Here is a 22,209-nt window from a genome sequence, read left to right as displayed (position 1 = left end):
CCTAATTGACTAATTCTGCTCCTGTCACTTATGACAATCAATGTTTGTGCCACTTTCTTTGATGTAAAAATATTTTATTTGGACAGCCATGTAGTTTTCACATTTCATTCCGTGATAATACTGACTTTGAAGATAAAAAGCAGACAACTTGAGGAACTCGGCAGGTCAGGCAGCTAAAGTGGTGGCAATGGGCTGACGATATTTCAGGTCGGGACACTTCTTTAGTCTGAAGGATGCAGACTTCAGTCTATTTCCCTCCATAGATGCTACCTGACCTGCTGAGTTTCTCTAGTAGTTTGCATTTTTTTTAAACAATGCAATATTCCAACATCTGCAATCTTTATTGTGTTCGTTCAGCTTTAAAGAGAATGTGTCAATCCACATCTTCAAAGCTCGGGATAACCTAATAGTTACAGAAATGAATATTTAAAAATTCCTGTTTTAGCCCACAACAGGCAGCATTTTAGATGCCAGTGTGTTAACAGACAAATGGTGAGAATCTGAAATAAAAGTAGAAAATAGCAATACTATCAGAATCATAAAAGGAATGTTTTATTCCAAAATATTAATGACATAATCTTGTGATTTACTTTATGCAAAAATATCATGAAAGTCACACATCAAGGTGAAGAAATGTTCACAAGTTTGAAAATGTTGTTGGAAAAATCACTATATTAGTGAAGCAAAATAACAAGAAAGTTGCATGCAAAGCACTGTGTTGCCAAGATCTCAAATTACAATTATTTTTAACAAATGTCACAGGAGAATACAATCACAGAACACCATCATGCTCCTCGTAGAAGCAAGCCTGATATTAATCCAGCATTCGTCTTTTGTTAACTGAGAGATTCCATGAGAGGAATAGATCGGGTAGATGCACAGAATCTCGTGCCCAGAGTGGGGGGGAATCGAGGACTCAGATTCTGACAGAGAGTGGTGAATCTGTGGAATTCTCTGCCTCAGAGGGTGGTGGAGGCCGGTTCTCTGGATACTTTCAAGAGAGAGCTAGATAGGGTTCTTAAAAATAGCGGAGTCAGGGGATATGGGGAGAAGGCAGGAACGGGGTACTGATTGGGGATGATCAGCCATGATCACATTGAATGGCGGTGCTGGCTCGAAGGGCCGAATGGCCTACTCGTGCACCTATTGTCTATTGACATAGGTTCAAGGTAAAGGGGAAAAGAATTAATAGGAATCTGAGGGGTAACTTTTTCACACAAAGGGTGGTGGGTGTATGAAACGACCTGCCAGAGGAGGTAGTTGAGGCTGGGACTAAACCAACATTTAAGAAACAGTTAGACAGGTACATGGATAGGACAAGTTTGGAGGGATATGGACCAAGCGCAGGCAGGTGGGACGAGTGTAACTGAGATAATGTTGGCCGGTGCGTGCAAGTGGGCCGAAAGGCCTGTTTCCACACCGTATCACTATGACTGGATGCATTGTCTAATCTTACCATCCCCCCCATGCACTCACCAAGGGTCAACTGGTATTCAAACGTTAGTGATGAATGACCTCTATGCTTCACTCTAGTGGCTACTCATCATATGAGAACGCTGACTATGACAAAAATCCACTGTGTTGTCAGTGAGAATAATATTGTCCATGGACTCTTCAACAAGATCAAGCACTGTTTTTGCATCTTTTTTCCCAAAACTGGATCCAACTTGAGATCAACCAATTCTAAACAGCTTTGACAGCAAACCAAGAGGTTGCTGATATCTACCATGATTGTTTATAATGTTTCTTTTAAAAAAAACATTCCTGTCATTCTTTAAGGCATTCAAAATATAAACATGATTAATTCTTCAAAATCCATTGCCTCATTTATCATAATGAAAACACACAAAGAGTATAAAGTAAGTGGGACCAACATTCCTTCACTCTCCATCTCATTACTGTAGCAACACACTCAAGTTGCTGGGTGCAGAAAACGTCATTTAGAAAATCTAACGCTTCGAGATCCAGATTAGTAAAACTAAATTAATATGATCACTGGAATGCTATGATCTTTATTGTGACTGATAGACAATGTCAAATTAATTTTTACAAACAAGACAGCCAATAATTTATCTGAAATTAAAGCCCGATTCCTATTTTCATTGGATGAACTACAAAGCACTTAATTTGGGGATATAAATGAGGTCGTTGTATGTCAGAACACCAGACTTCTCTCAGAACAACAACAACAAAATAATCGGATTAAGTTGCTCTGGGAAGGGATATTTGTTCCACTTCATCAGCTCTGACGGGTATCAGTCGGGAGATGGTAACTAATCTGTCGACTCTCAGATTTGTGCTTCAATGTGTACGAAGGAACTGCAGATGCTGGTTTAAACCGAATATAGGCACAAAATGCCGGAGTAACTCAGCAGGACAGGCAGCATCTCTGGAGAGGAGGAATGGGTGACGTTTTGGGTCGAGACCCAAGGGTCTCAATTCTCTGATCTCTCAAAAAATGATCTACTTCCTCTTTAAGCACCCCCATTGTTCCTGCCTCCATAACATTGGAGGTAAGAGATTCAGTACCTTTCAATGAAATTGCAGCATATTTTAGTTCTAAATGACCTTGTCTTATAATTATGTCTCTCATTCATGACTCTTCCATTGTGGAATCATCTTAATAATGTGTAGATGACCCCTTCTTCAGACTCCCACGTGTCGGGTCGAGAACCTTCTTCAGATTGAAGAAGGGTCTCGACCCAAAACGTCACCCATTCCTTCTCTCCAGAGATGCTGCCTGTCCCGCTGAGTTACTCCCCGTCCCGCTGAGTTACTCCAGCTTTCTGTGTCTATCTTTGTGCTTCAATCATTGACAGACGTTGATTTGGCTATTTTAAGAAGAAATTAATGCGGAAGCCAGCTACAAAAATCAATTATGTACAGACACTGTATAGCTTTCAAAATACTTTTACAGTAGGTAAACAGCTAGGGACAAAACTTAAGAAATGACAGACTGTTGCAGTCTACTAATCAGTTCAGCAGGGTGCCAGGACACAGTTCCACCCAGACATCAAGTGGAGATATATTGCTCAGTTACTGCAATAAATAAATGGAATTTTAAGTATTAGATAATTCCATATTAAAGGAGTATGTTTATATTACATTGGCTTCGTGTTTATCATGGGCTCACAGCATATGGATACAAACCCCAAGACCATGCAAGCCAAATACTCAGCATGTCTGATTAGTTAACAATTGAAAATGCGAAAGTACATTTAAAAAATACATTAAATACAAATAAATGGAGGATATGGTGCAGATAAATGGTGTCAGCAGACATATAACTGCAAAAATACACCTGTAATGCCCTGCCTCTGGATGATACAGGAGCACATCTGTACTGAATCAGTAGCTGATGCCCTACCCTCCGCTATAAGGGTGATCCCAAAGTCAATGCATCTGCAGAAGCGTTGCAAATTCACAGCAAGTGAACAATGATTTATCACAATAGATTCTCAATCTAGTGACTTCTAGCACCAGAAAACTACGAAACAAAACATTTACAAGAAAATAAATGAGAGCTCAATTTTAAAAACAAACTTAGAGCACAAGAAATCCAAGATGCAGCCACAAGATAGGTAAACATACACAGAGAAACAAATTCAAGTATTCTTTTTGATACAAGATTTATACAATTATTTTTATGTTTTAGGATTAGAAAATGTTCAAAGATTTTCTATGAAAACTAGGATTTATATATAATATTGCTTAATATCATGCTTTGTGACCTAATACATATTAGCTAGCAGCTACTGACTGCATGAGTTCGGCAACTCGCATAGTACATACAGATAGTATCTCAGTAAACTTATAGTAAGTAATACTATTAATTGTTAATCCTTCAGTGTGATCGACAATACAAGGCATGGCACTGAACATGCTGTAGCTGGAGGCACCAATCAGCACAAAAATAGGCCAAAATAATAACCAATTAAACACAAATCAGCAATATAAAACCCACCGTGGTCTTTAAATAGCAAGTTAATGAGTGCAATATAGGCAACAGTCAAAAACGAAAAAGGGCTTCCTTAGTTTAGTTTAGAGGTACAGCGCACAAACAAGCCCTTCGGCCCACCGAGTCCGCACCGAACAGCTATCCCCACACATTAACACTATCCTATATACATTCGGGACAATTTAGATTTACACCAAGCCAATTAACCTACAAACGTGTACGTCTTTGGAATGTGGGAGGAAACCGAAGATTCCGGAGAAAACTCACGCAGTCACGGGGAGAACGTACAAACTCCGTAAAGACAGCACCCGTACTCGGGTCCGCACCCAAGTCACCCTTACTTGAGTTCAGATCATCTTGAATTACTACTTCATTAGGACTCCCATGTCTGTTATTGCCATATAAGAATACAGCAAACTATATCCAACCCGATCAGAAGAATTATCTACCATTTTATGTTTTTAACGTAAATTGAGACATTTGTACTGGGCATAGTGACTGGGCATTTTACTGTTGATACACATAACAAGTCTTCAATTCTAAATGAATTTAACTCTGGACTTGCAATAAAAGGCAGAATCAAATGTTCTAAATGATGAGGAACTTTAACTAAATGTAGCAACATGAGGGGCTGAGACTATTTCCTGAGAATAACACAAAGAGGAATTTAAGAGAAGCCTTAAAGAATGTTTCGATAGAGGAAGATCAAGAAAGAGGGGACACTGATGCAAGGTAACTGAGAATGTACCACGGTAAGGTGACATTTAAAAATTGATATATTCAAGAAACCTAAGGTTTAGGCCAGGGCATTGAAACCAAATTCGATACTTTCAAAAGTGAATTGCTAAGTTGCTGAAAATAAAAATTAGTGCAATGGGGAAAAAGAGTGAACTAAATTGATAGTAGACAAAAATGCTGGAGATACTCAGCGGGTGAGGCAGCATCTATGGAGCGATGGAATAGGTGACGTTTCGGGTCAACAACCCGAAACGTCACCTATTCCTTCGCTCCATAGATGCTGCCTCACCCGCTGAGTTTCTCCAGCATTTTTGTCTACCTTCGATTTTTCCAGCATCTGCAGTTCTTTCTTGAACTAAATATCTCTTTCAAAGGGATGACAAGAATGTAATAGACTGAACAGCTTTTCTCTATATGCTATTGGATTCCGTGAATCATTTCCTTCAATGTACCAAAGCACATTTCAACTGAAAGAAATATATTTTTCCAAGGACTGTCACTGCTGTGTAAGCAAATACAAACTTCTGTTTCAACGAGTAAGATCTCAAAAGTAACAAATGAGCTATTAATCTGCTTTGGGTAATATTGGTCGAATGGTTAATATTATCCTGGACAGAAGGAAAAGGTCCTCTTCATAGTGCTCTGGAATCTCAAAAGGAGATGGTACATCTTATTTAAAAACTATAGCTTTGTCACTGCAGGACTCCTTCACTCTCCTACTGAAAGACTGCCTTAACTAAATGCTAAACTTATAACCATATAACAATTACAGCACGGAAACAGGCCATCTCGGCCCTACAAGTCCGTGCCGAACACTTATTTTCCCCTAGTCCCTACTTCTGGAATGTACTTGAATACACAAGGTTTCTTGAGACTGCTGTGTTAATGCCAGGAGCACTGGTATTCAGTAGCTGACCAAATTACATCCTGATCACATTCGGGTCTCGACCCGAAACGTCGCCTATTCCTCCTCTCCATAGATGCTGCCTCACCCACTGAGTTTCTCCAGCATTTTTTGTCTACCTTTGATGTTTTTCAGCATCTGCAGTTCTTTCTTAAACATTATATACTGAAATGTGTTTCACCCAATATCTTTGATGTTAGATGGCACAGTTCATTTTATGTTTCCATAAAGACCAGTGGCTTGGCTACAACCCATTTAGAATCTCGACACATCTTCCTGCTAAATATTCTACCTACTTCCCATGGAATATGTAAAAGTGCACGGTTTGTTGTGCATGAATTAGTATAATACAGCTGCAGCAGCTTACTCCACGAGGTACAGTCAAAGCTGTGATTTGGCTAGGTATGGAGAGGGTTCTCTTGGTCTTGATAAAGTCCAATAATGCAGCATGGTTTACGTCAAGAAGCCCTTCTTCAGTTGTCCCTCAGGACCAGTGGCTTCCATTTCAGTTCTGTTGTTTCCGAGGTGGCTGATGTAGTCAATGCGGGGCCAGCAGACTCTGCTACAAGTCAGGCAGAAGGTGCTAGATAGGGCAAGTGAGCGTGGGTGGTCTGCGAGGCCGTGTGCTTCTTCTGCCGTTTACTCTGGACTTGCGCACACTCCCGACACATGGACCCGGGGTTCTCAGTCGCATCATGAATTCTCCTTCCCCGTCTTGAGTAGACACGGGTCTGGGATTCCCCATGAGTTGGTGAGTGTATACACTTTCTCAAGGAGGTTTTCAAAACATTCTCAAACCCTTCCTCCATCCACCTGTCAATATAAGAGCCTGTACAATTCCAGGCGAGTAACTTGCTCACAAGGCACAAACAGGAACCCGACCTACACTGGTCCTATTTTACGGAATCTCTTGATGCTTGCATATTTCCAGTTACCAGCCTCAGATCCGAGGAATCCACATACTCAAGCCATTTACCAAGTTTAACATTTTTCTGTGTGGCACAGTTCAGAATCAAGTACAACATTTAAGTCCATTCATTCATTATTTGCTTATATCAAGGAACCTGAAATTTAGAATTTGTAGCGATAAGATAGCAACACTAACAACAGACAATTCCAAACATTCAAATATCAAGCAACAAAGCAGTGATTAAAAAAATTATGTACAAACGGTACAGTTACCTCTGCATGAAGAACTGTAGTGTCATCCCTAAATTGATGGGGAATAAAATGTAGGTGGTGGTGGGGGTGCATTGGCAGTAAAAACAGGTAATGCAGTATCTTTGGAAAGAAAGGAACTGCAGATGCTGGTTTAAACCAAAGATAGACACAAGAAAGCTGGAGTAACTCAGCGGGTTAGGCAGCACCTCTGGAGAAAGAGAATGGGTGACGTTTCGGGTTGAGTGTGATGGATGAGCTGAGAGGTGCTAGTTAATCATACTTATGTGCATCTATTTTGTAATCAGCTTGAGGTATATCATATGCATGACTTTCATGTATTTTGTGTTTTTATGACTGTTGGTAGATCAATTTTCCTCCTGGGATAAATAAAGTTCTATCGTATCGTAAAAATTACACTTATAGGAAAGAAACATGCCCTTTGCAAAACTAAGGAGACAGCCTAACTACTGCAGTAGCTTATTTTATAGTGTGTAAGAAAGAACTGCAGATGCTGCTTTAAATCGAAGGTAGACACAAAATGCTGGAGTAACTCAGCGGGTGAGGCAGCATCTCTGGAGAAAAAGGTTAGGCGAGGTTTCAGGTCAGGAACCTTGATCAGACCTTTTTCTCCAGAGATGCTGCCTCACCCACTGAGTTTCTCCAGCATTTTTGTCTACCCTATCTATTTTGGAAGTCATCATACAATATGTTTGGATCGTAGCCATAGATATCTCAATATTTCAAAATTCAAAACAAAACTTTATAACTTGTAATTTAGAAACCCAACTAGAAATACATCTAATAGAGATAATGTAGAAACAAGGGACTGCAGATGCTGGGTTATACCAAAGATAGACACAAAGTGCTGGAGTAACTCAGTGGGTCAGGCAGAATCTCTAGTGAAAAAAGGTCTGAAGGGTCCTGACCTGAAATGTTGCCTAGCTTTTTTCTCCAGAGATGCTACCTCACCAACTGAGTTACTCAAGCAATTTGTGTCTATCTTTACATCAACTATACTAGTGTGTATAGTTTGTCAGAAAAACAAATGCTCAATACATAACGTTGGGAGTGTACATTTAACAGGGTGGCTTTCTCCTTCGTATGCAGTGGTGCATGATTGGGGTTTGTATGAAGTAAACGTTGCCCCATATTTAACCTATGCAATACACGAGACAAGTGCTTAGGCTATTTAGCATCTAACCTTTGCCGATTTGGATCGTATCTCATTCCTCGGGGAGGTTTTAAACAGCACAGGAAATACATCCCTCATCAAAAGTGAATCACAATTACAAAAAATGCATGCAGCTTCAAAAATAAAATTGCTTTAAATACACAAGGGAATTTTTGAATTGTAATTTAAATCACAATACTGCTCTATTTCCAGCACCCTCCACAATGATCCACTATCCCTGTACCCCAGTCCATGAAAAATATATATAAAATAGATAACAACCACATATTTATTGTAGTTTAGGAAAACGTACCTATGTCATCTGAGGCATGTTCAGTTTTGCGTTGTGCTTCCATGTTTATAGCTACCAATATTTAAGTATCATTCAGCTTAATCATTATTTTAAGCAAGAAACAAAACGATGGTAGATTAACACTAGAGGGAAAGTAACCTCGGCACAAAGGACAAGCTTGTATTAATTACAAATGATTTACACAACTAGAAACATTGCCAAAAGCTGCACTGATCTGGAATATTAACAAATAAACATACATTCTCTGCAAGGTCGATTGTGGCAACTTGCAAGTCATTTGTGTCAGGGAAGAATCTAATCAAACAAACCTCAGTAGGACATGGACTAAAGAACAGCGATTTGTCACTGACAAGCGATGAGCACATAGAACCACGAGATGGAGTTGCTACGTGGGCAGAGGTGTGCAGAAACATTGTTAGCACTAACAAATACGTACCACTGCCCCCAACCCCCTCCGTGACCCCCTCCCCTGGAAGGTTGATAGATCTCATTCTACCAAATTGATTTCTGTTCCAGCCGTTTCCTTTGCTCATGGTTCACATACTGCAGGTCATAACTGAGCCCAGCTGCAATAAGCGATGATGTTGTATCATTCCCATCCAATGGAGTGACGCTGCCTCTGACCAAGTGAAGTTGTTCCACTGGAAGAACTTCCCTCTTTATTCTTCAAAAAAACGATCTGCACAGATTTACTGATTGAAAACAAAATAGAGTTATAAAACATATCAATGGTAAGTTTCAACATGAGCATGCATCCCCTACTGTTCATCTGTACAGTGCTGGCTTTTTAAAAATTCCATAGATTACTGTGTCCTTAGTGACAGAGTTGTGGATAGTCAACACAAGTAAGAACAATCATGCTCTAACTATCACCAGCCAGCCCCACACCACTACCCCAAACACAACACACAGCATATGCATTTAAACAACAATAAACAACGAGAAATGACTGGGTTCCTACCTCCTTACCCCCACCCACCCCACCAAGTTACAGAGTATTGTCTACAGCAACTACAGCACCTTCCTTACAGCTTCACTTGGGGTTAGCTAAAGCAGCTAATGGCAAAGGATCAAATTTAACACCATCCTGGTACAATTACTTCAGCCTGTAAACCATTTTAGGTGTAACCACTTAAAGCAGGCTAAGTATTTTCAGCCAATTTCTTAACAGAGAAGGTAATTTTATTTGATTGATTTTGATAGAATTTATTGCCACACAACCAGGGTCGGTGGAATTTTGGGTTGTGGAATTATGGCACATTTCCCACTGCTCTCTCGGTGAAATACAAATAATTTACTCACTTATGCTGCACAAAGATCAAAACTTGATTGGTAATCCTTTTAATCAAATCAATAAAGTGCTGACGGTGTTAGTTTCAGACAATAGCTGATTTATTGCTGTTAATAAAATGTATCTGTATATTTCTATTTACATTACATGAGAAATTAGCCTTCTCCATTGCCAGGGTGAGGCAGTGGAAACTAGAGTAAGACCTCATATTCCCCTTGGGTAGCTAGTATGAACATTGAATTTACCAATTTCAGATCACCTGCATCCTCTCTGTTCAACAATACCAGTTCACCCAGGCTCTCTCTCCCTTCGTTCACCTTTCCATCCCACCCCTGCCTTTCCCCATTATTCCCACCCACTCCCCCCTCAACTGGTTCCATCTATCAACTACCAGTTCCTGTAACCCCTACACACACACACACACTGATCATTTGTCCACCTTCCATCACTCCCTGTACACCAGCTGCTGGTGCACGGTGTCAATGCATCCCATTTGTCTCCACAAATACAACTTGGCCCAGCTCTTGCAGTAGTTTTTAATTTTTTGTTGTATATCTCGGGTATTAATTCAGTGAACCTTCTCTGAAATACCTCTAATGCATTAACACCCGTCTTATTATAAGGGCATAGAACTTCCAGATGTTGCCTCAGCGATGCTTAATATAACTGAAGCATTACCTCCCTACATCGATAATGTAGATTAAATTTCCTTAATAATAAACAATAACATCATTAGCATTCTTGATTGCTTGTTCTGTGTGCATACAAGCCGTTTCCAAACCAAGCAAGATCCTTATGCACCGTAAGGCTCTGCAATCTGCCAGAATTTGGATGATAGATCTTTTTATATCTCCTGTTAGAATGAACAATTTAGCATTTTCCCATATTTTACTCAATTTGCCATGTCTTTGCCCACTCACTTAACCTACCTACATTGTTTTGTACCCTTATTTCTACTTCACAACTAATTAATGCTTTTAAATGATCAGATTTCATAAGGATACCTTCCTCGTCTTCATCCTACTCATCTATGTAAATGGAGCAATGTTGTGGTCCCGGCACTGAGCCCCGTGGCACAATTTATCATATCTTTCCATCTAGAAAATCTGACATTTGTGCCACTTCTTATTCTGTCAGTGGGCCAATCTGCTATTTACACCATGCTCCTACCCCACTCATTTTTATTTCTCAAAAACCTTTGATGCAACACTTATCAAATGCCTTCTGGAAATCTGCCTAGATCCGTCTGTTCCCGGTTATCTATAGCACAGTATAGAGCCATAGACAGCTCCAGCACAGAAACAGGCACGACAGCCCACAGAGTTTGCGTTGACCATCAACCACCCACTGACTTTAACCCTACCTTAATTCCACATTCTCGTCATGATTCTACACTCACCTACAGTAGAGGCAATTTATAGCAGCCAATTAAACTAGCAACCCACATCTGCAGAATGTGGCAGGAAACCTGAACACCCAGAAGAAATCTACACTGTCAGAGGGAGAGCCTGCAAACTCCATACAGACAGCACTCGTGGTCAGCAGCGCTGTATGGCAGCAGGTCTCCAGCACTGTGAGTGAGGCAGCAGCTGTTCTACTGAGCTGCTCAAATAATGCTTCAAAGAATCCCAATAATTTGGTCAAAGATGATTCCCCCTTCACTAAATTACCCCGACCGACACTGTCCAATTATCTTCAACCTCTCTCAAGTCGGACTTTAGCTTCTGAAGTTTTCCCTGACAGATGTTAAACCAATCAGCCTGCAGTTTCCTGCTTTCTGTCTCCCTCCCTTCTCAAAATAAAAGGAGTTACACGTGCTGTTTTATTGAACTTCTACATAGTCAGAGAAAGCGGGCTTCTATCCCATCAGTGTGACCCCCACTTCAGTAGCGCCTGCTCCCAAATGACGATGCCATGGCTTGGAGAGCCGATCACTTGACAAAGTTAACTTAGTGGTTCAATGATACCAGATCTGTTTAACCTTTATGTGGGATAGACAAGAGAGCTTGTTTATTATGGCTTAATACAGTAAAAACAGACAAACACTTGGCAGTGCATGGCATCATCAATGTTAACTTCTTGGCAAAATATAATAAAAGTCCAATATACACTGTTCAAACTTTGCTCATTTGTAAACGGGAACATTTGGCGAAAGGGACAAATTAAACAAAACACTCAAGAGGTTTGGAGAAATCAATAAGTGACTGGTTGAGAGTTTGCAACTGAAATGTACTAAATAAAATTTATGGGGGGAAAATAAGCACAAGCAGCCAGCCTTAAAATACCCCGATAGTCCACGTTTTTGGTCTCACAGTTAGTCGAAGCTGAATACACAAGTTCATTAAAATATGCCTTACGGAAGTACAATTGTGACAGTCAATTTTCCAGGATATTCTTTGATCTCAAAGGCTCTGATGAAGGCTGGGAACTTGAGGCCATGTCATTTGAGAATATTCAACATAGATAATAAAAACCTTTGTAGGTACATTCAACATCTCTGATCAGCTCCTATAGTTATTACTGAAATGCATGCACTAGGCAATTCAAAGCTGCATGATCTCAGACTTTTATCATAAACCAATGAGCGCCTAATTCATGCCACAGGGGGGTGTGGAGGCCAAGTCAATGGATATTTTTAAGACAGAGATAGATTCTTGATTAGTACGTGTGTCAGGGTCATGGGGAGAAGGCAGGAAAATGGGGTTAGGAAGGAGAGATAGATCAGCCATGATTGAATGGCGGAGTGGACATGGGCCAAATGGCCTAATTCTGCTGCTATCACTTTTGAACTTTGAATGCTCAGAAAAGTGTAGAGCATGGAAAACAATGGTGGGGGTGACAGACACTTGGTTGCCACCAGATAGAATGGAATAGCACATATTAAGGCACCATGTTTCGGATAAGAATATATGGCTTGCATGCAATTGTAGAAGAAAAAGCTTAAAAAGCATAATAGCATCAGATTGGAGTTTGCCTTTGTTTTCTGGTAACAAAGATCAAAGTGTTCGAATTACAGTTTTCAAAATAATGCCAAAACTAATTGAGGCAATTTGATTACTATTTTAAATAATTAAAATGCCAGTTCAGCCGTTGTAATTATGAGCAAAATTGAATTATTTTAAACAATGGCAGGGTAGTGATTGGGGATGATCAACCATGATCACATTGAATGGCGGTGCTGGCTCGAAGGGCCGAATGGCCTACTCCTGCACCTATTGTCTATGGCAGGCTAGATGATTGGGATAATGTTAATGAACCTGTAAAGTGATGCAAACATTCAATTCATGCTAAGAGCTTTCTCCCCACCCCACCCCACCCACAGCCAAGCATCATGACTGTTTGAGCTTCTCTGCATTGTTGCTGAATAGCTCTGCCAAATATTTCTGCTCAATGCAAGTTTCCTCAGAGACAGCCTACAAGTGAAGGGTGGGGACGGTACAGCTACAACAGATGTAGGTCTTTCACCAGACGACAGTTCGTGCTATAAAAAAACATTAGTGAACAATTACCACAACTAAGGCACAAGTTTAAACATAAGCAACCATAGTTTTGATCCAACAAGAAGCCGTCAGATATACCATGATTATGATCTTCTGAAGCTGAAATAACAGTCAAACGTTAAATATAGCTCTCCTCTCTGACACTTAAATAGAAAGCCCTTTTGATTTAAAATGATAAAAGCTGAGATCACAAAGCCTCTGTACATTTTGCTGTACAATAATAATGGCTTTGTAAAACACCATTATTAAAATATCTCTTATCATCCCATACCCAAAGCCATGCATCCTAAGTTAGTGCTGAGTTGAATATTCATTGCATATCAAATATGTAATATATACACTCTCTCTGTTTGGAAATGGATAGGCAACGACAAAGGAGAACAAGGGCTATTTCAAAGTTCAGCAGCATATTCCAAAGTGCAATTTGATTAATGTTAACTTGTATTGAGAGAAGGGGAAAATGAGAATGTTAACGAATGAGGAGATTTGCCATTTGTGGTGTATATATTCGACTCAGTACTAATTCTACGAAACAGCACACCTACCGAGGCACCTACACTTTAACCGAGCTTATAAAGGAACGGGTCATTACACTTACAGTTTCACTCTCTCCATCTGAAACTGAACGGGTGTGAGAACCATAGTGAAGAGGAGAATAAATCCAGGACCTCTCTTCTGTACACTGAACAACCGGAATCAACAGGAAGGCACAAAAATAGAAACAATGGGAAGCAACAAAAATGGGAAGAAAGAAAGTAAGTGTAGGTGAGAAACAAGTTCAATGTTATGTGAACACCTAGATAGAGTATGGTTAAAGGAAGGCTACAAGCAACAAATCAGTAAAAATGCAGAAAGCGATGCCAACCTTTTATTGTGATGTTGTAGTTCTCACTAGAAAATCATAGCTCATGTCAACTATTCTTAAAAGTGCATATTTTACAAACTAAAATTTCAACATAATCCATACAAAAATGGTTTGCATTTAAGATGTATCTCTGCATTTTCCAATTGCCACTTCTTGCATTGTGCCTTTAATATTAATCAAAGAAAATTACCAGCACAAGAAACATCATCTTTGAAAGGAAATTAATTGTGCTATGAAACTATGAATGGTATTGCTGCAGTTTTAAGTTTTCTAAATGTTTTCCATTTAATAACGCTCTATTGGAATACCATAATGTTACATATAAAGAAATACTTCACTGCTCCCTCTATTTTTGAAAAATAAAGATTAACTTACAAAATGTAATGTCAGTAACAAATACAAATAGAATATAATATTCCAAACTTAGTGTCAGATAGCAGATCCCAGGCTAGGCTAATAAAGTAGTTGCAATTGGACAATATGTTGCTCGGACTTGGGACACTCGATTCTAACCACTGTTAAATGGCATTTGCTGTTGGGGACAGAGTGAATGACCCAGTGAGTTGGGACCGAATTAGTGGGCATTTGTATACATTTAGGTGTAGATAAACACTCACAACACACAGGGACGAATTCAACCACCACTGCCAACCTCGCTGATCAACAGTCAGTGTCAACGTGGGCCCACTAGATGCACATTTGGGGAAAGTTTAAACCTGTTTATTCATCTTTAAGAAAATCAATCAACAATAGTACTTTCTTATTCTTAATTACCTCTGATGTAGCAGAGGAGTTGATGTCATTTATCAATTATTTTATCAAGAGGATAAAATGTCAAATTTGAAGACCAGCGGAATATCTCTTGGTTTAACACACTGTGCCTTTAAATCATGCTTTTCTCTTCTCTTATTTCTAAGTATCTCCATCATTTTTATTTTTATTTCAGATTTCCAGTATCTGCAGTTTATTTTTACATTTCTATGAATGAAACAGATTTATTTGGTCATCAGAGTCAGATTGTATATTCTGTTCTTTAATTGTAATATATTTTACACAATAATATTTTGATAGCTTGTCCATCACATAATACTTGTGTGAGAATGTAAGAACATATTTAGAACATTAAACCCATTTGTGTTGGAACAAATCACTGAGCATTAGTCTGTGACCCGAGAGTAAAAGCATTGTACATTGGGGGAAATTGTAAGCTTTTGTCCAAATCAAAGTGGAACAGATAAAGAGAATATATCAAATAAGGAATCACTCTGGTATCTAGATAAACTGCTTGTGACTAAAATAGTGGTTGAGAAATGCCATCACTTTTCAAGCTGACTTAGGAAGGAATTCAAATCATTTTGCATCATCCCTTGGTATTTATCAAAGTCTAAATCTGCTAATGATTCTATTTCTGTCATGCAAAATAAATGCAGGCAAATATAAACAATCAAATATATGAGAGAAAAACAAATCTGTGATATACCGCATCAATATGAACTGAGAAAATGTGCAACTCTCTTCACCTTATGAGCCCAAGCAACTGAATTTTAGCATCCTAGTTCATTCTTATGCCAACATTAGTACTGGTGAACCAGAAATGATTTTCTTCTTCATAGACAGTCTAGTTCTTTGGGCTCCAAGGAGGCAAATGAGTCGAACCTGGATTCCACAGACTTAATCTCGGGTGCAACTGGAGGTGGTTGATGTGGAGGGTGATAACAATGCCAAAGAGTGCTGTGGACGCCAAGTAAGTGGATATTTTTAAGGCAGAATAGAAAAATTCTTGATTAGAACAGGCGTTGAGGGTTATGGTGAGAAGGTAGGAAAATGGGATTAGGAGGCAGAGATCAGCCAAGATTGAATGTCGAGGTAGACTCGATGGGACGAATGGCCTAATTTTACTCCCATAACTAGTGATCATGTGAACAAATGATGCACTCCTTCCACTATTTTTGTCGGGCTTCTGTGAGCGCCAGATAAGGAGACTCAAGGGCCTGTCCCACTTACGCGACTTTCAGCGGCAACCAGAAAGACGCTACGACTCTCTGGGCGACTGAGGAGACTACTCGCGACCATACAGGCGACATGTCGCGGGGTGAAGCCTGTATGGTCGTGAGTAGTCGCCCAAAAGAGTCCAACCTTGTTCTGGTCGCCGCTGGATTTTCAACATGTTGAAAATTTTCGGCGGCCTGTAATGCCCTATGACGGGTGCCGGCAGTCGCCGAAAAAGTCGCGTAAGTGGGACAGGCCCTTCAAGATGCTCAGTGCCATCCTGGATACTTTGGCGTCATTATGGTCCAGGGATTCCCAAGAACCAGAGGGGATGTTACTTTTTTTTTCCCCCAAGGAGGCTTTGAAAACGGCCATACCGATTCACAATATGGAAGAGGAGTTCTCTGCCAGCTTTGGATTGGAGTAATTATGGTCCAGGGATTCCCAAGAACCAGAGGGGATGTCACATTTTTTTCCAAGGAGGCTTCGAAAACGGCCGTACCGATTCACAATATGGAAGAGGAATTCTCCGCTAGCGGAGAATTCCTCTTCCATAATGTGAATCGGTAAGGCCGTTTTCAAATGTAACATCCCCTTTGGCTCTTGGGAATCACTGGCCCATAAAGACTCCAAGGCATCCAGGATGGCACTGAGCATCTTGCGTTTTGCTTTGTTCTGTGCTTCCACTCCTAATTCTCATCGACCAGATTAAAACATTTACAAAGATGGAATGGTAAACAAGGCAAAATAATTTAAAAAATAAATAAAAACAGGCATTGAACATAAAATAGAGATTTGGAAAAAGAAATGAACCAACTTACACTTTCATCAGAAACTGAAGTGGCTTGGGAATGACTGCACTGTGGAGAATAAATCCAGTACATTCCATCTGAAAACTTGATGGTCAGAGAAAGCCCACAGCACACAAATAGAAAATGAGAGTGATGGTGAAAAGAATTCAAACATAAATGAAGAAATCAAAGAAAAACGCACGTACAGTGATACTGGCCTTTTCCAGGTTCGGTTTAACCTAATGTCAAAACTTAACATCAGCCCAATTGCTCATTTGTCAAAACAATTTGCAAAACTAAAGTTTTAGGAATTGTGGCTTCTCATACAAGTATCATTGTTCTCTGTGCTTCGTTAAAAAACTGTTGATGGTCTTGCCCAGATACCTCCAGAAAGAAGTTGCATCATTGTAAAAAAAACTGTTCATTCAATGCTTATTAGTCAGATACAAGGCTAAAGCAGGACTAAGGATCATATGAGGTCTAATTACTGTGTGGAAATTAGATGAAGAAAGAAATGCAAGGGAGAAGACTAATTTTAAAAAATCAATGATTTTAAGCAAAGTCCTCAAAGGGCGAGCTCACCAGACTACACTCACAGCTTGAATCCAATAGAGAAATGCATAACCCAGGGTAGCCAATGCTTTTACACAGTTAACCTCTCACAGAGGGTTATAAGACTGGCACAGTTATAAAACTATTTGCTCAACAAATTGATTTATACCAGATTGCATGGAAATAAACACCACTTCTGCACCATATAGTTCTGTATGCGACCACAGTTTCACATTCATTTTATAAAACAGTTCCATACAGAACCTCTGGTATCTATCTCCACAATTCTAAATCTTATGCAGAGATGTGCAAAAGCAGGTTTTCCAGGTGATGTGTTTTCTAACACTTACACCTGCTAAACCTTTACCAACTTAGATGGTGGAGGCTCAGCTATCTTTCTGATGGGCTAAACCAAAACCAAACCCCACTCTCTGATGAAGAAAAACAATCCGCTGGGCACTGAAGAAAAAGACGCCCAGGAGTGTATTCACTCATGGAAAATTGGCCACAAATCTTCCAACACCTGTTGCAGGTGTGCCTGGATCCAGTGTATCAAAAGCTGTGAAACCTGCAGTCCCTGAGATATATGGTTTGCTGGGTAGGACAGAGTATGGTTGACATGAGATTGTTGGGAAAATAGAAATATTCAACTGTCTTGATATCCATGGTTGTTATTGAAGCACACAGCACAGAACAGATCTCCGAATGCGTTCATCCAAATCTCAATAATTAGGCATGTAAACTCTAAAGTCCTTTCTTTCCCAAGGAAGCGTTGGTTTTTATCTCCCACCCCTACAAGTAGGCAAGTGAGAAATAGGTGGTGATCTAATGAACATGCACAGGTTTCAATGTTTATTTGGTAGATAATAAATGCGTAGACCTTTTTCTAATATAATTCTATATTAGAATTACTTAATTAACTTAATTCTTGATTAATACAGGTGTCAGAGGTTATGGGGAGAAGGCAGGAGAATGGGGTTGGGAGGGAGAGATAGATCAGCCATGATAGAATGGCGGAGTAGACTTGATGGGCCGAATGGCCTAATTCCATTCCTAATGACCATGAGCAGCACAACTACCCAGGAAATATGCTGGGCACGGTATTGGTAGATTAAGAGCTTTAATATAAATAAATAATGCAAAAGATGCACATCCCAAGCTAAAGATAATGTAACATCAAAGAGCAGCACCTCACTCTCTCACCTGGACACAGGCAAAAGGTAAGCAGATTTTCTAACTTTAAATTCTTGGAATCTTTCACATCAAATTTAAAAAAGTTCACATTCTACCCTATTCCCAATCATTCTGGGATACTCAGTGACTGAATACCAGTGTGTGTAGGAATGAACTGCAGGTGCTGGTTTAAAATCGAAGATAGACACAAAATGCTGGAGTAACTCAGCGGGACAGGCAGCATCTATGGAGAGAAGGAACGGGTGACGTTTCGGGCTGAAGAAGAGTCACGACCCGAAACGTCATCCAGAGATGCTGCCTGTTCCGCTGAGTTACTCCAGCATTTTGTGCCTATCTTCGACTGAATACACAGAATGAGTTTCAAATACGACAGTTGACAATGCCACCAACGATGACAACGTTTAGGGAAATACTTTCAAACGTAGCTGATGCTTACGTAAGGTTAATGTTAACCTAACTGCAAGCAGAAACTAGGCCTGACCGTGTTTGGCAGGTGGCCTGAAATACTGGCATCGGATTTATGCATCGGACTTCCTGGGAGTCTCACTTTGAGGGTTGTTCCTTCGGGTTATAAAGCTTTCTGTGCAATAATATTGCTAAAATACTTTGTGTGGAAATGGAAATATAACTGTACCCTTTAGATCAAATTGCTTTATGCAGTCTGTTTTGGTACAAATCAGGCAAAGTTGCCAACGGTCCGTTATACTCACAAAGTATATGTCCGTGACTGGAATCTCCTCTTCTTCATCAACATCCTCTCCCTCCTCAGAAGCATGGCTGGCTGCCTCGGAGATCTGGCTCACAGTGTCCGCTTCCAAAGTAATCGTCGAACTTGTACGCGCAGAAGCTGAAGGAACTTCCCTACAATCAAAGATTTATTCAGGGTTTAGAAGTCTTCCAATATAACAACACCTGTGAATGCCGATGTCACCCACAATATAATTGATTAATTAACAAAGGTGAATGTTTGTCAGTCTAACCTCAACCAATGTGAAACACATTAATGATACGAGTGTACACACTCATCCATTGGAACAGTGTGTCAATATAATCAATAGTTGCAATATATTCACACCCAATATCAGACGCAGTGGGCTAACACACAAGTGTGCAACTGTACCCAAAGAAAGACAATAGACAATAGGTGCAGGAGTAGGCCATTCGGCCCTTCGAGCCAGCACCGCCATTCAATGTGATCATGGCTGACCATCCCCAATCAGTACCCCGTTCCTGCCTTCTCCCCATATCCCCCGACTCTGCTATCTTTAAGAGCTCTATCTAGTGCTCTCTTGAAAGTATCCAGAGAACCGGCCTCCACCGCCCTCCGAGGCAGAGATTTCCACAGACTCACAATTCTGTGTGTGAAAAAGGGTGGTGATAGTGAGCTAATATTTAAAAACCTAGTGCTGGGAGCAGAGCAGTAACACACACTGTGGAAAGTATGGCATTTCATGCGTTTTGAGTCAGAGAGTACGGAAACAAGTCTTTCTACCCACCGTATCCCCATCAACACCCAGCTAGATTAATTCCACTCTATTTCTCACATCCCCATCATGTCTCGCTATTCTCTTCCATTAATCTATACTGGAGCGATTTACAAAATAGTTGAACTACGTTTACGCACAAACAACTGAAAACGCCTTCAGAGCAACTCCCTCAATCCAATAATTTAATATTAGGCTCATTATAAGGGAGAGTGCAAATGAGTAAGCTAACAGGCATGTTGCGTCAAAAGTATTAGGGAATAATCTCCAATGTTCCTGGAAGCAGAGTGTGGTGACGGAAGGTTTTTTTTCAGACAGGGAGGTCTATGACGAGTGGTGTGCCTCAGGGATCCATTTTCCAAGAATTATGTCTCATGATGCATCAGGTTTGTAGCGTGACCCGAATTAAGAAAGGACAATTACATGCTAATTCTTGCTCTCTGACCCATCTAGAAAGGCTTCTACACATACAATTCTTGATCGCTTTAGTCTGCTGGTGTCCACAGGGGAAAATAATCTTTGCATTATTCTTTATTAAATACATACTCGTCCAAATTTCGATCCATACCCATAAAACTTTAAATATATATTTACCGGGTTCATTTAGGAAATTGTGGATGCTTTTAGAGATTACTCCGTGTTTGTTCAAAATGGGAAAACTATTCTTACAGATTGCTAATTTAGTTATGAATGGCACAATTCTAAAGTAGTAACACACTCAGAGATCCTGACACTAACGTTTTATCTTCCTCGTCTTCTGCTCCTTCCTCTAAAGTATTTTCAGTCTCAATGTTGGACTTGGCTTCCAGTTCGACCGTGACCTGCTGCAAGTTTGCTTCCACTACCGACTCATCATAGGACCTGGGGGGCAGACAGATCACTTCAAAACATAGAAATATGTTGTTTTGAAGATTATATGGCACAAAAGCATAAATATTGATAAAGGACAATGTTTAATTAATATGTACTCTTGCATCAACTCAATTGGAGAGCTAGAAGAATGTCAAACTTTGCCTTCAGGCCACTGGGTTGTACAAAGCAATTTAGGATGTTTTTCTCAGAGCTAACCAACAACCCAAGCGGAAAAGTAAATGTGTGGAACATTGTCCATTGAATCTGAAGAAGGATCCCGACCCAAACGTCACCCAACCCCTCTTTCACTCCAGATTCATTCATAAACCTAATGAATAAACATTAGGTTTATTCAGCAACTCGCAAAGCTGAGAGAACATATTTCTCACACACAGTCATATATCACTACAGCAATTATTAAACAGAAAATATTGGAACTACCACAAAGGTTGCTTGATCTGAGTGAGAGAAACAGAATTTCAGGTTAATAACCTTTGTTGAGAACTGGAAAGAGTTAGAAATAACACATTTTTGCAGAAAATGGGAATGTGGGGTGGGAAGATGTGTGATGAGGTAGAAGGCAGAAGTGAATAAAGAGCAAGTTAAATAATGTGAGAATTGAAGATGTCAAGCTGAACTAAAAAGTTAGGATAAAGAAAGTGCAAATGCATAAAAAATACCTGAACCTACCAGAGGAGGTTGTGGTGAATGCTGGAATTCCCAAATTAAAATTCTGCTAATGCTAGTTTCAATAATTGTAGATAATCAGTAGAGACTGTAAGAGTAGAGTCTCCTAAGAAGATGAGGTGCCACCTTCTGGAATTAACTGTAGGCTTTCATGGAACCATGTCGAATGCCAAGAACAAAGACATGAGAGCAGGAGTGAGGTGAAGAATTAAAGTGAAAGACATTTGGAGTATAAACTAAACACGGTGATAAGTTCCTCCTCTCCTGATGCCTGATGTCCTTATAGCAAATTATAATCGCTATGAAGAGCAAAGCAGGATGCCTCTGGAGAGCTGCAGACACCAACATTATATTCTCAGGACCTCAAAGATAATCTCCACATGGACACTGGGAATCTCATTGCCTGCTTTATTAAACCACTTGAGCTCCATCAGCTGGAGCGTGAACAAGTCAAAAGCCAAGGAAGTTGGGATAACACCCATAACCATGGATGCAGCTGGTCCAGAACAGCTGTCTAAAGCCAGCGGACAATGCCAGGTGTTGAAGACTTGGAGAATTAGGGGATATGTTCATCTTGGACCCGTGTATATTGTCACAGTATTTATATAGTTGCTCAACTGGGATGTCTTACGCCACCTAATGCAGGAAGGCCACTTTTGTATAGATCTGAAATCTCATGTACACAAGGATGCCAAAAGTTCATTCCCTTTAGTGAACCACAGCAGCTTTTACTGACAATCCAATTCTATTACTACTACA

At 40.0% G+C, this 22,209-nt stretch overlaps 1 protein-coding gene across 7 annotated transcripts in view; it reads right to left on the bottom strand.

Moving 5' to 3' along the window:
• The window catches only part of LOC116989654 (phosphatidylinositol 4-phosphate 5-kinase type-1 gamma-like), a 79,180-nt gene that overhangs the window by 6,631 nt on the left and 50,340 nt on the right, over positions 1–22,209 (bottom strand). For 2 of the 7 annotated variants that reach the window (XM_033047228.1, XM_033047234.1), the window contains 5 exons: positions 20,650–20,772; positions 19,138–19,288; positions 16,712–16,786; positions 13,635–13,718; positions 8,204–8,937 (listed from right to left, as the gene is read on the bottom strand). In XM_033047228.1, the coding sequence (XP_032903119.1) occupies positions 8,935–8,937; positions 13,635–13,718; positions 16,712–16,786; positions 19,138–19,288; positions 20,650–20,772 (436 nt within the window). In that variant the 3' untranslated portion in view covers positions 8,204–8,934. Of the gene's footprint in view, positions 1–1,752; positions 5,016–7,438; positions 8,938–13,634; positions 13,719–16,711; positions 16,787–19,137; positions 19,289–20,649; positions 20,773–22,209 lie in introns of those variants that run through there. The other 5 variants (XM_033047231.1, XM_033047232.1, XM_033047227.1 and 2 more) reach the window with 4 other exon arrangements.

This window comes from Amblyraja radiata, chromosome 29, assembly GCF_010909765.2.
Source record: "Amblyraja radiata isolate CabotCenter1 chromosome 29, sAmbRad1.1.pri, whole genome shotgun sequence".
Taxonomy (NCBI): Eukaryota; Metazoa; Chordata; class Chondrichthyes; order Rajiformes; family Rajidae; genus Amblyraja; species Amblyraja radiata.
The sequence above is the reverse complement of the archived record's forward strand: the minus strand, read 5'-3'. Positions and strand labels throughout refer to the sequence as shown.